This window comes from Mytilus trossulus, chromosome 5 (assembly GCF_036588685.1).
Source record: "Mytilus trossulus isolate FHL-02 chromosome 5, PNRI_Mtr1.1.1.hap1, whole genome shotgun sequence".
In the NCBI taxonomy this organism is placed as follows: domain Eukaryota; kingdom Metazoa; phylum Mollusca; class Bivalvia; order Mytilida; family Mytilidae; genus Mytilus; species Mytilus trossulus.
The window spans coordinates 12,501,324-12,518,112 of record NC_086377.1 but is presented as its reverse complement, the minus strand read 5'-3'; the positions used below and the strand labels follow the sequence as shown (position 1 = coordinate 12,518,112).

General features: G+C 32.9%; 1 protein-coding gene across 1 annotated transcript in view; it reads right to left on the bottom strand.

The window, feature by feature from the left end:
* The window catches only part of LOC134717605 (serine/threonine-protein phosphatase 6 regulatory ankyrin repeat subunit B-like), a 55,399-nt gene that overhangs the window by 26,021 nt on the left and 12,589 nt on the right, over positions 1-16,789 (bottom strand). The window contains exons 5-7 of the mRNA XM_063580099.1: positions 5,820-5,918; positions 4,682-4,774; positions 3,362-3,454 (exon numbers count right to left, since the gene is read on the bottom strand). Coding sequence (XP_063436169.1) covers positions 3,362-3,454; positions 4,682-4,774; positions 5,820-5,918 — 285 coding nt within the window. The remainder of the gene's footprint in view (positions 1-3,361; positions 3,455-4,681; positions 4,775-5,819; positions 5,919-16,789) is intronic.

Below are 16,789 nucleotides of genomic sequence, written 5' to 3'. Positions count from 1 at the left end.
ACTCTAAAGATTGCATAAAAAATTCATGCTCAGGGTTTTTATCGAGCACAAAGTGATGAATTTATTATTAAACAATTTGGTTAAGCAAAATAAATGTCCAAAATATGTTTTAGAAATAGACTATAGTTGACGAGCTACCCCCTCGTGTAACAAGATTTATCTCTCCTGAGATTTAAACACATTGAGATTGAGATTGAATTGTTTCCCTTTGATAACAGCCAGTTGTTGCTAAAGAAAATATTACAGAGATTTGTTCTTTAAAGACCAGAAAACCGCCAACTTTACTTAATAAGTAGCAAAAGCTGTATTTGGATGAACAATTTAAGATAGGAGAAACAACTGGAAAGAAAGAAGATCCTTTTACTGTAGCACAAGAAAGGATACCTACTATAGTAAAGGACAAAAGAATATTTATAAACTTTATTTGAAAAAGGTTTGAAAACATGTTGCATGGCTTTTCCTAGTATTGTCACTTTTTCTATCCTGTATTGAACAAAATGTTGAATTGAAACTAGCCAAAAAAAAAATGTTTGTTTCCCCTCCCCACAAAAATCAGAAAAAAAACTGGTAAAAAAGATTTCCACAAAAATATAGAAATCATTTTTGTCCAATAATAATTCATTTCCATTTTTATAAAGGGCTTGTTTCTCGTTTCTCGTTTTGTTTATATAGATTAGACCGTTGGTTTTCCCGTTTGAATGGTTTTACACTAGTCATTTTGAGGCCCGTTATAGCTTGTTGTTCGGTGTGAGCCAAGGCTCCGTACTTTAACCTATAATGGGTTTTTTTTTAAATTGTTAGTTGGATGGAGAGTTGTCTCATTGGCACTCACACCACATCTTCCTATATCTATTGAAAGCAAAAGGAGTGATAATCTAAATAAATATACTCAAATTGAGCACAAACAACTGATTTGTGTCCTCGACTACACAAGCCCATTCATGTGACCATGCTATGACATCCAGTTTAAAACAAAAAGTAAAGATAACCTGACTTACTGGTCTGTTTCCAAAGGGTAGAATTTGGAGAGGGGAAACAAACATTCTTTTGAATGTGGCCCTAGGACAAGTAACTTTATATATTTTGAGAAAATGTATTGTAATTTTATCTTATACTCTAATATAACATGTATAAAACCTGTAACAATATTTTTAGTAAATCACATCAATTTTGGTTTTGAAGTGGACGATGTCATTTAGCTACCCTGTATTTTTGTATAGATAAAGCACTTATAAAATGTAAGGTGTTTTTGAATGATGGATTACAGTTTAAGAAAATTTCTTTTCTTAAGGAGTTACTTTTATCTCAATTTCATATATTTCAAATTTGAATTCTAAGATGGGGAAACATACATATTTGGTGTATCGAATGCATGTATATCTTGGTTTGGGTTTTCTGACCTTGACCTCATTTTCTTGAATCATGTATAAACACACATAATATATGACTGCAATAAACACTACATGTTTGGAAAAGCAGTATTGAAGAATAAACTACAATGAGTAATGTATTTTGACTTTGATTGAAAAAGTCCAAAGTCAATAAAAATATTAAATTAGGAAGAGATCTGAGAGTAAATATTAATAGCAATACATCAGGGGAACATCTCAGGATAATACAAGTTATACAAGTATTATACCATTAGAACAGAAAAATCAGTACCAATGTTATATGTTAGGAAATGCCAGGAAACAATTTTGGCTTAGTTTAACATAATCTTTAAGACCAAACTTTGGGCCATGCATACTCAAAAAAGATATCAAATATTGCAAAGTATCTTAATGCTTTTATTTAAGGATATAATGTTTGTCTTTAATGATGTTTTGTATATAATCTTGATTGCATTATAACCTGAGTTAAACTAAATGTAATGTCAGTTTCAAGTTGTTTTGTTTTTGCTATAGTTGCTAGGTAAAGCCTTGTGCATAGCAATAAAACAAAATGTTCGATAGTATCAACATTTCTTTTTTTTTTTATTTCCAGTTAAAACACACTAGCTTAGTAACATATTTGTTTCAAGTGACCAACTATTGGGTGATCCTTATGGAAAATTGACGTTTAAAATACTTCCTTATTATATGTATTTCGTGTACATGTATTCTTTCATTTTTACGTGGTTTTGGAATTTGTTATTTCGTTATTTTTCAATATATGAAGCTGTTTGCATTTTCTATTTCTTCATTTATAATCAAACGCTACTTACTTCCTTGTCTGTGGCGTTAAAATCCGCTTTGTTCCTGACCAAAACATCCGCAACGCTTTTTTTATTATTTATTGCTGCTAAGTGAAGAGGAGTCTTTCCCTTTTGCATAAAATGAAATATATTTTTTTGCGTATCATATGTTGTACTATAGTTATTTAGAGGACAAGCACCATATAGTTCACATTATCCTTATTTCTGTCATTTTTTTTTCGACTTTTCGGTTTGAAAGTAGTGAAGTGTGAGGTAAGCCGCCTTGCTCTTCTAATTAGATGAATAATGCAATGTGTGATAACATATACTCCATATGTAAGCGGTACTGAATTTTTTTTTAACTTAGGAATAAAAAGTTCACACTGTGAAATTTTTAATCATCACGTGTGTCGTGAGAAGCTTATTTCTCAACCAATTATATCGTCAATTTATATATCATTTTTGAAATAAAACAGACGTCCCTGTGTCTTTTTGAATGCAATCTGCAAAATCACTATTAATAAAAATTGAGTGGGCCCCATCGTTTAACCTTAACATACATTTATGAATAAATATATTATAATAGCTCTTCTCCTTGTTGATGACAAAGTCATCCATGTTACCTTCATGATATGAACAATTTAAAAAGAAATGATATGAAATGAAGCCTTTACTTACAATAGAAAATTCCATACCCTGAAATTTTTTAAAGTGTTCGGTTTTTTTTTTTTGTTTGCGTCGTATGAACTATTGCTCATTTATTTCTAAAATGCATTTAAATAAATGCCATTGGAGCGACTATTTTCAAAAGAGCAACTATTAGGGTTTTTTTATTGATTAAGTTCCTCCCTCACGCATAGGTGTATCATGCAAGAGTGGGTACCTTATTTATTGAAATGATTCGTAAAAGGTATAAAAATAAGTTCCGAAACTTTGTGTCTAGCTGTTTTTCACCAATATTGTTTTCTTGTAGGATTTTCTGCAGTTGATCAACAATCATATTTCTAAAAAGGTTTATTTTTTTTTAATTATTTTTCTACTACTAACATGGACATCTTTCATTTCCATGTGATGTCTCTACTAACGCTCCTACACTTTTTGCGTTCAAAATTATATGGTATTATATATAAGGATGCCTTATATATAACACCATAGTAAACATATATAACATAACACATATATACTCACTAGGGAATTGCTAAAGTTAACAAGTGCGCCTTTCTGAATCAATATTTCCGCTATTGTGGACGATTTAGCTGCATACAAGGCTGTTTGTCCTCCCTATTAAACATTAAATAAACATATGTAGTTTCTTTGTTGGCTGACGAAAAACTGAAACTGTATTGTAATTTTGCTTCCAGTTCCTTAAAAAACTTGGTTATGTTAAAATGATATTAAATGGAAAATAATCCCTGTAATGTTGATAAATATTAAATATTACCAACGAAGACGCTAAAGTTATAAAGACACATGTACAGCTTCATCTATTGGTGTTCCTATCTCTACTCCTTAATTTGTATATCTGTGAAAAACATTACAAATAAAAAATATATTAAATTCCCTGACAGATGAAGGTCAATCTGTCGACACAAAAAATACCCGTATATAAAATGTTTACGCCCATAAACAGCGCAACCTATTACTGATTTAGGACATCTTTGAAAACGATGTTTCGTTTTGCAGTATTTCAAAAAATAACATAATATATTTGCACATGACTGGGTATCCAAGATTGTCAATTAATTTGTTTCCTATATCAAAATGACCGATTCGACTGTTTACATGTTTCTATTTATTCAACAGGTGACACAAATAGGTAACCAACCATTATTTACGATAAACAAAAAGGCATGAGATTATTTTGTTCGATAATTCAAGAGTGAAATGCAACATGTCGTATATGCAATTTAACATTTTTACTTCATTTGGCACACCCTTTTGCAAGTTCATGGTAAGCCTTGAAACAATTCTTAGAAGTTGATTTAACAGCATAATTTGCAATATGACTGGATTCATAACGTGTTTGCATTCTTTCTAGGTTTACTTCAATTTGTACATGCTAAATTTATCCAAAATTAAGAATCATTCCGGAAAGATAGCCATATCCTGCTCCACATGTAGCATTCGTCGTGCTGTTCATGGCTTTACAAACCCGGTAAATATGCTAATTCAGAGGTTGGTTGACTGTTTTACAGATGCTATCGGATAAGTTTCCTATGTTGAAACCACAATCCCCATCCCTTTACACAATGTGACCTTATTTACCATTTACCAGGTTTATAATAACATGAGGAACTCGGTCGTTGTGGGAAGGGAGAAAAATGGAGCAGAAAGAGAAGGCATAACCAGCAGAATAGTAGGCAAGTGAAACAGAATTCGCTGAATCATGTTATCTAGCATACAAAATTCATGTCGAATTATAAGCAAAAAAATGTCAAAAGACTGTGTCCTTTATCTATTTGCGTTATATTAACTTTATTTCTGCGTTAGAGTATCAACACCACTTACAAATTCATTGGTTGTATAATCAACTGAGGCCCCACTTGCAAGAAGAATATTGATTTCTTTTACATTTCCTAATTCAGCAGCACGATACAATATCTACAAAAAAACGGGTAATATACAAGTCGGCATAAACATGCATGTATTTAAGTGTTTAATGGATTCTAGAATAATAAGGGTAAAGAACAAAAGATAATTTTGGTCCGTTTTATGTTATTTCAATTTTGGAAAAAGTTAAAGTTACAGGCTGTATATAAAATATTTTTACAATCAGAAACAAGTTAACAGATGTTTTGATATTCATTTGCATATGGTCAATTTAATATTGTTGCAGCAGAATTTTCAAGATATTCTAGTGAAAAGACTATTTTTTCCCCAGCATATTATCTTCGTTGCTCATTTTACAAAATACAGCAATGATTATCAATTAAGGCAAGCAATGTTTTATCAATACATTTGGTACAGCAGTCAACATTGCAATAGCATTTGAATCACTATAACAATTATTAACTATTTCACCAAAAACAATCAAAATGGCACATAGAAACTTTACAAACTAGGTACATACAATTAAGCAAAAAATGATGTTCGTTCGATCAACATGTGCATATTATTTATATTTGTTTTTTGTAAACTGTTTTGTCTTAGATATGACCGTTTGTCGGGGTCTTTTAAAGATGGCCATACTGTATTGATTTTCCAAATAGTTAAAGGCTCTTAGATTACCTATAATTTCTATATTAACTTCGTTTGAACTCTGATGGAAAGTTGGCTCATTGAACATATTATCATGTCTCCTTATTGTTTAAATCATCGACTAATATGAAGATGATTACCACCAGAATTTACAAAATAAAGAAATAATGTGTTTAACTAACAGAGAGTGTGATATAATCAATCAAAGTAATTTCCTCTTCCTTAAAAAAAAGCAATCTAAAAACAAAGTTCAGTTAATAGAAACGAAGAAAAAAAATTAGCTTATCATCAACATTACACAATCATGTAATGAAACGTGATTTATATGAACTTATGTTCACAACCAAAACTTTCGTAAAGAACCACCGTGAGTGCTTTACTTAAGCGATCGCGACATCTTCGAATTGGTGTATTGTCTATTTAGAATGAAGCATCAGGTCTTACTTACATTATCTCCAGTACCATTCAAGTTAGCTTTGTTCCTGATCAACAAATCAGTCACTCCGGCATTTTTATTCATTACTGCGATGTAAAGGGGAGTGTTTCTCTTCAATGTAAAGTACAAAATAACTTGATCTTTTACAGTAACGGATGATGTGATATTATCAAACATTCGATCAAAAATATAACATCAAACACAAAAATAATTGATAATACGATATGGTAAATATATCCAATGAGGGACAACAAAAGTTCAATAAAGATAGACAGATCATTGCATGGATTATAATATAACAAAAAGACAAAGTAAGATCAACATTATTCCATTATTTTTTTCATAGACTGTTGATGACGTCTTTACGTGAAATCCATTTGATGGTTGATGTGTACTATTTCATATGTTTGTCTGCTGTTTTATTTGTTTCATAAGATGATATCCGCTTTGAACTAGCTGTCAGTAAATGAGAGTATTCTCAAATCTGTACTTAATGTCTGTTTTTGAGATATATAAGTATCCGTCCACGTCCACTCTGTTCTTTGTAAGATGTGTTTCTTTGTGTATAACACTGATGAGTCAGGCCATTACCAACTGATTTTTACAGTTTCTGTTTATGATAAAACAATTTTCCATGCTAGGTTAGGGTTGAGCTCTCACAAATATGTTGAATATTTCAACTTCTGTTTGTGCATGTCACAAGTCAGGAGCCTGTAGTTTACCGTTGGTTTATGTTACATTTCCTTTTTATATACTTAACTATTCGTACTTCTTTCTAGAGATAAGCACGTATCCTTTGCAACCGGAATCACAACGGGCAGTAGTTTCTATGTATGCGTTTTTTCATTTTGATTTACAGACCTGAGTTTTTCCCATGTTCCTAATGCATGTCACCCTTTATTTTAAGGGATGGATTTGAAATGTGTGAGATATTTGTTATAAATTAATTAGAAGTGAACTTCATTTATATCTATTTTACCCTTATAATATAATGATGGTTGAATTTTTTTGTCCTGGATGTATGGAACGTCACAGTTGTCTTATGTGGAACTCTGATGTTATGTTCTATTGTTGCCGGATGCTTTTCATGCTTCTTAATGATTAAATCAGTTAAAATCGTTCACATATACTAATTGATTCAAATGAAATAGTCTCTGAGTGTTAAAAAAAAGGGGTCAAAATCTTTCGTCGTATGAACCTGAAATTTGAGGCCAAAATTGGTCCTTACCGGACCTACTCCTTTGACGATTTTACACAACATGATGTGTTTGTTTCATTTTTTATGTGGTCATGTCATTCTTTGATGTGGTTATCCCATTACTACTAAGAGGTTAAACCACGTTATCATTTTGGAAAAAAATATGTTCTATTTTTAGACCGATTTCCATATGTCGTTGGTGTAATGCGCTTTGGGTGAGTACCGTTATCCATCAAGTTAAGTTCAAATTATATAATTTTTTTGATATGAAAAAGGGGAACGACAGAAACAATCATAAAAAAGGTACTTTAACATTTGCTGTAATTCGGATATAGGGGTACGCCGCTAAAGCCATTTGGTCCTGCCGTTTTTCCTTAGTTCCCGAATGAAAAAAGTCATGATTCTTATTGACCCTGTGTCTCGCCTGATAATTCTGATGTTAGTGTAAAAGCGTATAAATGTCGAATGACTTTACATTTACCGATACACTTGGCGATGTATTTTATTTTCTTCTTTATATGCGTTTATAACAATTTATAGAGGTTTACAAATTTATCAAGTCAAAACACTTTAATTTGGTCATATCAAATGCATTAAAAAAACACTTTATATAGAAATATAGAAATGTGGTATGATTGCCAATGATACAACTCTCAACCACATTCCAAATTTCGAGTTGAACTTCGAGTTTAATTCACATTTAACATTACAATTCGACTTCAACTTTGAGTTCGAGGTAAACCCTTATTTGAGTCTCATTTAGAGTACGATTAAGAGTTAAAATTCGAGTTATCTAATATGAGTTTTTTGGTTTTTTTATCGCGGATCAACCTGGCCTTCTGCTCGAGCTTCGAAAAAGAGGGTTCAGGGGTAGGTGTTGTGAACTTAAATATTTATAGAACAAACGGGACCTGGCGGGTAAAATCATACATGGGCTTCACAACAAGTATTTGCCTAACTAAACGATTACCACAACTTTATACGGCAGTTACGTTTTTATGCAAACAACATGTAAACATCCAATTCTTTATTATAACACACAATAAATATACAACTTAGTTTATTCACACAGGAATACGCGAATAAATAAAAACAAATAAACAACCAACGTTAATGTGTTTGAATTGCCGATCGCGCAATATTTAACAGGGGAAACTACGATCTATACATAGGACAAAGTATATATTTAGAACTTGATGCGGAGATCAGTAAAATACTATATAATAGTGTGTAAAATGTTTGCTGTTTACCTTTTATAAAACATGTAACAACATGTACAAGTTAAATACCAATCTTCTTGTCCATCAACGTGTACAACAGCTTCACTCTTCAAAACCATATCAACAATTGCTGGGCGGAAGTTGACGTCAACAATGGGAAAGTGAAAGTGCGGGAATGAAAATAACGTTACGTCGTGTGAATTGTACTTTTATAACAGAAGTTTGCGTACAAAAGATAAATAAATTTACAGCATTCAAAACACAACATAGAAATTGAAATAAAGTCAGATGTGGTGTGATCACCAATGAGAAAATTATCCCCCATAGTTAAAATACAGTCGATGCAAGCAATCAAAGGCAACTAAATCGCATTCAACACACAGTATAGTCTGCCACATACGACCATTACTTAAAAATGTGAAGCAATTCAAACGAAAAAAATAACGGTCTAATCTATAGCTTAACAATGTACGAAAAACAAATATGACACACAAGGAACAACGACAATCATTGAACTACAGGCTCCGGACTTGGGCAGGCATATAAAGAAAGTGCGTGCATGCAGCGGAGTTTAACATGTGTGTAGAATTTAAACATACCGAACCAAGTGTATAACAGCACAGAATAAGAAGAAAATGTACGGACAGCTTTGATTGGCTCAACTCATAGATCAGTTTGACTGGGTAACATAAATCCATCAGCGTACTTGGGTGCTTTAGAAGAGTAAGCGGATTCTGCTAAACTTGTGGCACCTGTCGTGTTATTCGTATTTGAACAAACCCGGTGATTTGTGGGGTTTTTTTTTTGTTGGTAGTTTACATTTGAAGAAAAGATGACGGGATTGTGGTTACGACAACTGGAACCTATCCGTCGTCACCTGAGAAACAGATATTTCAGAAAAGTTTTTTTCTCAATTAGTGCGTATATATCAGAAACTGCAATTGATAAAAAAAAAGTTTAATATTCATAAGTTCGAATGAATATACACGCTAGCTAGAGCAAATCTCGGAGAATTCTAATTTTATAAAATTGATGCTTTGTTGCTTATTACCCCCTCTATTTCCCTTTAACTTTAACTTTATTTAAAGTTGATTTAAAGTGTCTGATTTGTTGATAATACACCACAGGTCTTTGGACGTTTGACGTACCTGCGACATTGATGCAACGATATAGAGATACACCAAACATATATGTCGTCGATAGTAGTATCGTCGGCGTCTTCGCCATTTAGATGTAGTTTTCTAGTTTGATTTTTTTTAATATTTTTTCATTTCGAGACCTTTTTAAACTGACTATATGTGGTATGAGTTTTGCTCATTCTTAAAGACCATACAGTCAGACATATATATTAACTTCTACGTCATTTTGTATGTGGTTGAGAGTTGTCTCATTTGCAATCATACCACATTTTTTTTTGTTTTTTTTTTGGTTTTTTAGGCATTGAATATTACAGAATTAAAATGTTTCGATATGATAAATTTGTAAACCTCCATGAATTGTTAAAAAAACGTGACCAAATTAAAGCAGTGTTCATTGGAATCATTAACGAACTTATTATAATACTGGTTAAGGAGGCTCGCAGGTATAACATTTTCAGAAAAAAAATTAAACAATAATTTTTCATTACATATTTTATTTATTACTTTGAGTAGTTGTTACTTTATCATATAGTACAAAAAACATTCCACATTATCAATTCGTGTTGCCCCCAGGTGACTTTTAAAATGTAGATATCATTAAAAAAAGCTCCAAATTATCTCCCTTTGGTGAAAAAATTTCATTTTTTGGCATTGAAATTGAAATATATGTTTTAACTCACCGGTGACCTATTTTTTATTGTTGTTTTCGAATAAGCTGAACATAAACTCAATAATTGTAAAATAGTTATTTCTGTAGTTTTGTTCTTCTTTTTTTATGATATTACCGCCATTTTTCCTATTAGTTCAACAGAAAATAAATGACATTAACCAAAATGTATGTTTCCTTGGAAGGCAGATTGTAAGCGTAAATGAACGGTGACCCAACTTTTAAATTTAATGTTTCTATTAAGTATAAGATATAGTTCATTTATAGAAAAATATAGAGAAATCCTTTATTGAATAAAAAAATTTGATTTAGACCCGCGAGGCCCCTTAAAAACCTTTTTAAAACCTTATGTCCGAACTATTGTAAATGATTTAGTACTATTTTCTTAAATTTGTTGGTCGTTCCCATTTTTCATATAAAAAAACTATAAACAACAACTTGATAGCGGCACTCATTCAAAGCATATTACACAAACGACATATGGAAATCGGTCTAAAAATACAACGTTTTTCCAAAATGGTCACGTGGTTTTACCTCGTAGATGTAATGGATTACCCACATCATAGAATGACATGACTACATCAAATAATGAAACAAACACAGCATTTAGTGTAAAATCGTCAAATTTTGAAACATCAATACGTAATGTTAAAGCCATATAAAAAATGGACAAATCATTACGAAATAACAAAACCACATCGTGTAATAAAACAACTGCATTACGTTATGTCACATACACATCAAGTGATGTTAAAACCACATTGTCTAATGATATGACCACATTTAATAATGATGAAACCACATCGAGTAATGAACGAACGATATTAAGTTATATATTAACTATTCCCCATTTCAATTCTCTGTTTTATTAGAAGTGGGACATTTAAAGACGTATCGTATCCGTATCTGATACGTTGACGTATCTAAACGTATATATGGGTTATTATTCAAGTAATTATTTACGTGCTTTAAAAAAAAGTACTAGTAATTGAGAAAAGGGTAAAGAGATTAGGGGAAAAGGAAAGGGCAATGTATATTTTTTATCTCTTTCATTTCTGATATATAAATAATGTTGAATAATTGTTTAATGTATGTATTAGTTATGTTTGCATACTTGCTTCTTGTATGTCAAAATCTGGACTTAATTATATTTATTGCGCTAAAAGTGATGTTTCTACTTTATTTCAGTACTTATAATACAATATAAAAAACATTGCACGGACGACAACAGAAGCTAACATTTACGCACATATAACAATCACGTGATTTCCGTGTCAATTTATATACTTGTGTATGTTTTGAAACTTGATATTTAAATCATTAGAACTACCCAGGCGTGAAATTGAAATTTAAAACAAATAAAGGTAACGTTAACAATATTCATACACTTACTTTAGATTTGCTAATAAAAGGGAATTGAATCATCCACATCATATGAGTGGAATTGATTACTGATACCATTAAACTAAATTTATAAATTCAAATGTACCAGGCAATCCTTTTTTCAAACAGGCGCGGATTAAGGCGGGGGCGTGGCGGGCGTGCGCCCCCCCCCCCTCCCCCAAAAAAAAATAAAATTTGCAAAGCATGGGTTGACTTCAACATACTTAAGTATCAGAAGAGACCATTCAATCTTTTTTAACATTCAAAGTATATATAAAACAGTCAGTTTCACAGAATCAACGTGATTACTAATCAACTGACCTACGCTTTATCAAAGTTCTATCAATAATTATAAAGGGATGTGTCAAACGCAGAGCTGCGTTTGATGACATATATAATAGGTTTTTAGCTGTTAAAGTAAAACAGCTATAACATTGTGTTTGCGGTTTTTATAATCAATTTGTTTGATAATCGAAGTTCCAAAACATCCCTAAATCACTTTCACAATTTCGTCATGACACGGTCCAGAAAACAGTCGGCAGGTGAGATTCTTTTATAATATCCGTAATGAAAGATAGAAATACTGTTTTAAGCGAAAGGTTAGTTTATTAATTTGTATCTCTGTGTCTATATTTATTTCTCCCTTGCAACCTAAATATTTAGCCGAATTCTGTACCGTATTACCGTATGCTTGGGATCCCAAGTAAATAAAAATATCTGCGTAAATGCATCTCATTCTGATTTTAGTTGTTTGTGGCGAACACAGTGAAGTCTGGCACGACCTCCGAAAATCAAAAAAGTAAAAAACAGATAGTATGAAAGGACAATTAAAAATCGCTGGTAAAAGTAGAACTTTTCGTTTGAAAAATATATTGGTTAGGTGAGCAATTGTGATCTGTCTCGTCTCACTTTGCGACCGTCTGTCCGCCCGTCTATCTGTAGATGAAAATCCTGGATCCGCCCTCTGTCAAATATGTAGTGAAGTATACTACACCTTCTAGGGTGCGCTCGAATTTAGTGACTTAATCTCGGACTTAATACGAGTTTTGTTTTTGAATAGTTCTGAATGACTTTTTGTTAACAATAAACGTTAGCAACTTAAGAAGTGTGTTAACTATCATATTTAAAATTTTATAATAAAAATCTCTTTATTCAATTTATTCAAGTCTGTAGATTTTAATAAATTTGCCAAAAAGTCCCGATTTACTGAACGAAGTTTCCCTTGTACATATGCACAATATGGCAAATCTCTATTGTACCATTGCTGTTTTGATTTTATTGCACAATTTCGCAATACACATGGCTACAGAAGGACTCATAAATCTTAAATTCAGGACGGAAAAGTGGTGATGGTTTAAATATCGAGTGATTAGATATACACGAGTGTTCATAAATTGAAAACTTTCATGTAATAAAAGGAGTATCAATGGGTATAAATGAAAGAAAGATATCAAATATAGAAAGACTAATATTATTTAAACCTGAAAATAGTCTATTAAACAATAATACATAAACATTTTCTGGTGGGAGTGGAGAGGGGTTATATTTTTAAAACAAAATATTTTGATTCTGATTTCGGTAAAAAAAAAAATTCTGGCCAGCACAAAGAGTAGAGAACGACCGTTTAATTTGTAGGGGAAAGGGGGGGGGGCTGAAATAAAAAGGCAGGACAGGCCATAAGGAAATCATAAAAAGATAAAAAGATTGGCTCTCTCATTTTTCATTATTGCAAATTTGAAGCTTTTAAAAACAAGTAACAACTTTCATTGAATGCAGGCCTAAACTCTCCAAAACCACACATCTCGGTTGAAATTGTGACCAGAACATGAGTTTAACATTTAACTTGCATTTAACTTGCAGGGAAAAGGGGGGGGGGGGTATTTTTCTGAAATATATAATTTGATTCCAAATTCTTAGAAACTGAACGAATAAAGAATGGCTAGAAATGGCAGAGACAAAAATAATTTCTGACGAGAAAATTGGACATGTTCTTCCTTGAACATGCCCTTTCCCCAGACTGGTCTCTTAGTTCAAAATTTCTGTCCCAATCTTAGATTTGCCTGATAATTTTCGCCTGGTCAATTCTTAGGGCTGAAATTAACGGCCAAGTCATATAATAAGGTTTTAAATTTCAAACCCATGCAGTCATGTATTTGACGAGTTGAAAAATTATTAATTCTTGCGGAATGCTATATATTTATACTTTTAATATATGAATTGACCCCTCGTTTGAAAAGCTGAAAAGCTTTAGAAAAAATAAACTGGAAATTTGTCTTAATTCGAATCATTGTTTAAAATGAGCTAAATAACAAAAAAGCGGAGATTCCTTCTACTTTTTGTACTTAGGGAAAAAAGAAAAAAATAGAATACCAAATACTTAATCGAAAACTTCATATAAATATACTATGTGTTCTTTCGCAGAATGACCAATGAATTATAACCAATTAAGATATAAATATAAATCAATCGCTTTTAAAAATCAATTGTACACGGTCTTTCCCCCTTTGAAATTGATTATATGGGGGGGAGGGGTATTTGTTTGTTCTTTTGTTTGTTTCGGTATGGGGTCTATATTATTGTGTTACCGGAGAAGTTTTATGTTTTGTTTGGAAAGTTTTTATTTTATTTTATGTACAGCTCGCGCGCCAGATAGAGGTTTAAACACTTGAGACCTAGCCTCTGTGAACACTTGAAAACGGCATTGAGAGCCTAGTGCCCGTGTTTAAACAATTGAGACCTAGCCTCTAGGAACACTTGAAAACGGCATTGAGAGCCTAGTGCCCGTGTTTAAACACTTGAGACCTTGTCTCTAGGAACACTTGAGACCTTGTCTCTACGAACACTTGAAAACGGCATTGAGAGCCTAGTGCCCGTGTTTAAACACTTGAGACCTAGCCTCTAGGAACACTCGAAAACGGCATTGAGAGCCTAGTGCCAGTGTGTAGACACTTGAGACCTAGTCTCTGTGAACACTTGAAAACGGCATTGAGAGCCTAGTGCCCGTGTTTAAACACTTGAGACCTAGTCTCTGTGAACACTTGAAAACGGCATTGAGAGCCTAGTGCCCGTGTTTAAACACTTGAGACCTAGCCTTTGTGAACACTTGAAAACGGCATTGAGAGCCTAGTGCCCGTGTTTAAACACTTGAGACCTAGCCTCTGTAAACACTTGAAAACGGCAATGAGAGCCTAGTGCCCGTGTTTAAACACTTGAGACCTAGCTTCTGTGAACACTTGAAAACGGCATTGAGAGCCTAGTGCCCGTGTTTAAACACTTGAGACCTAGTCTCTGTGAACACTTGAAAACGGCATTGAGAGCCTAGTGCCCGTGTTTAAACACTTGAGACCTAGCCTCTTTGAACACTTGAAAACGGCATTGAGAGCCTAGTGCCCGTATTTAAACACTTGAGACCTAGCCTTTGTGAACACTTAAAAACGGCATTGATAGCCTAGTGCCCGTGTTTAAACAATTGAGACCTAGCCTCTGTGAACACTTGAAAACGGCATTGAGAGCCTAGTGCCCGTGTTTAAACGTTTGAGACCTAGCCTCTGTGAACACTTGAAAACGGCATTGAGAGCCTAGTGCCCGTGTTTAAACACTTGAGACCCAGTCTCTGTGAACACTTGAAAACGGCATTGAGAGCCTAGTGCCCGTGTTTTAACACTTGAGACCTAGCCTCTAGGAACACGTGAAAACGGGTCCGTGCAACATTTTAGTTGTATTGAAATTATGATATTTGTAGGAACATGCAAGGATATATACACGCCTATAAAAAAAATCCTTGCATCTTCCTTTATAAATGTTTTTTTTTTATAGGGTTTCCCAGGATGTGTGTCTTATTTACTTTTCAATTTTGTATGTAAAGTGAATCGAACCTGACCAGCTGCATGGTTTGAAATGTACGTGCACATTTAAAAAAAAATCGAAAAGGGGAAAACCCCTTTTTCATTTTAGGTAGTACCGGATGCAGCGATTGTGACGTCACCAAACTGATATAGTCAAACAGTTTATTATAATCCTTTGCAGAGAGAGACGTCGTCCTGATCACAACTAAGAATAAAGAATGTGCAAACGGATTCAATTTTCTTTCACTTACAGGTCATTGATGTGGGATCGTGCATGCTTTTTTCGTACACGTATCAACGGGAACACAGATTTTGGATTTTTAATACATGACTTTTTGTTTAGAAGTTTGAATCTAGGATTTTACTACTATTTACGAACTTTGGATTGATTTCTACGTTATTGATTTTAATTTCTCAATCCAGATTGGAACGTTAAGCGGACTGCACGTGAATTATACTGATAGCGGAAAATATATTTTCTCTATTTATTTTACAGGTAGACTATTGTCCAATCACTGACCGCTGACCACTGTTCGACTCATTAATTGCATGCACACAAAAATAATGCTGGTGTTATGAAGTTCTTTAACAAAACGCTTATCGATTAATTTTCAGAAATACATGTACATGATATGGAGCAGATATTTCATTTTGCAGGAATATATTTGCATTTCGGAAAGCTTATTCATAAAAAAAGATGGATTAGCATTTTTATAAAGAATAGAAATAAGATTCCTAAAAAAAAGGGGGGGTGGCAGATGGGTAGTTGTGTGTGGGCATTGTATGATTGTATGATTTACAAAGACAAATTGCATGTACGCATCATGAGAGCTGTAAAGTTTGGAGCTATAATTAGTCAATTTGTTGATTTTCCCATTTCAGTGGCATGAAAACACTCAAAATACTACGCGTATTTTTTCGATAAAATTTCACAACATAAATAATGTCACGACTAACAGTTTGCTCACATTTTTTTTTCAAATTTACCCCTAACTTTTTTCAAAAAAAAGCAGTTTGAAGTGAATGTCAAAATTTAGATCATGCCCCTGACCTTTGACCTTGACCTGTTTTTCATTTTTTTGGACCAAGGATCTTAAATCAAAAGACCCGAGGTCTCTATCACTTATGGTTTTCCAGTTTAAAATACATTTCAAAATTCAAAAACAAAAGGGGAAATAACTCTCATATGGAATATCTATACGGCTTCGGTCAAAATAAAACAGAACATCCTGAGGATGTAACGCGCCATTTGGAAAAATAAATTTGTCGGTTTCTTAAATGGTTGTGAAGTTTAAGCGATAACAAAAAAAAACAGTGTTCGGGGAGATAGCTCTTATCTGGGAAAGTATTGGGTTTCGCGGTGTCAGGTTCAAAAGCGCATAAACTGTTTGATATCATATTTCATTTATCTAAGCTACACCTTGCGAAACAAAACAAAAAACAAAAAAACAGCAAAGGGAAAAAAAGTTGGCGGAAGAAAAAAAATAATAATCAGAACAAAAACAATAGGTCTTTCATCCGAAAGGTAAA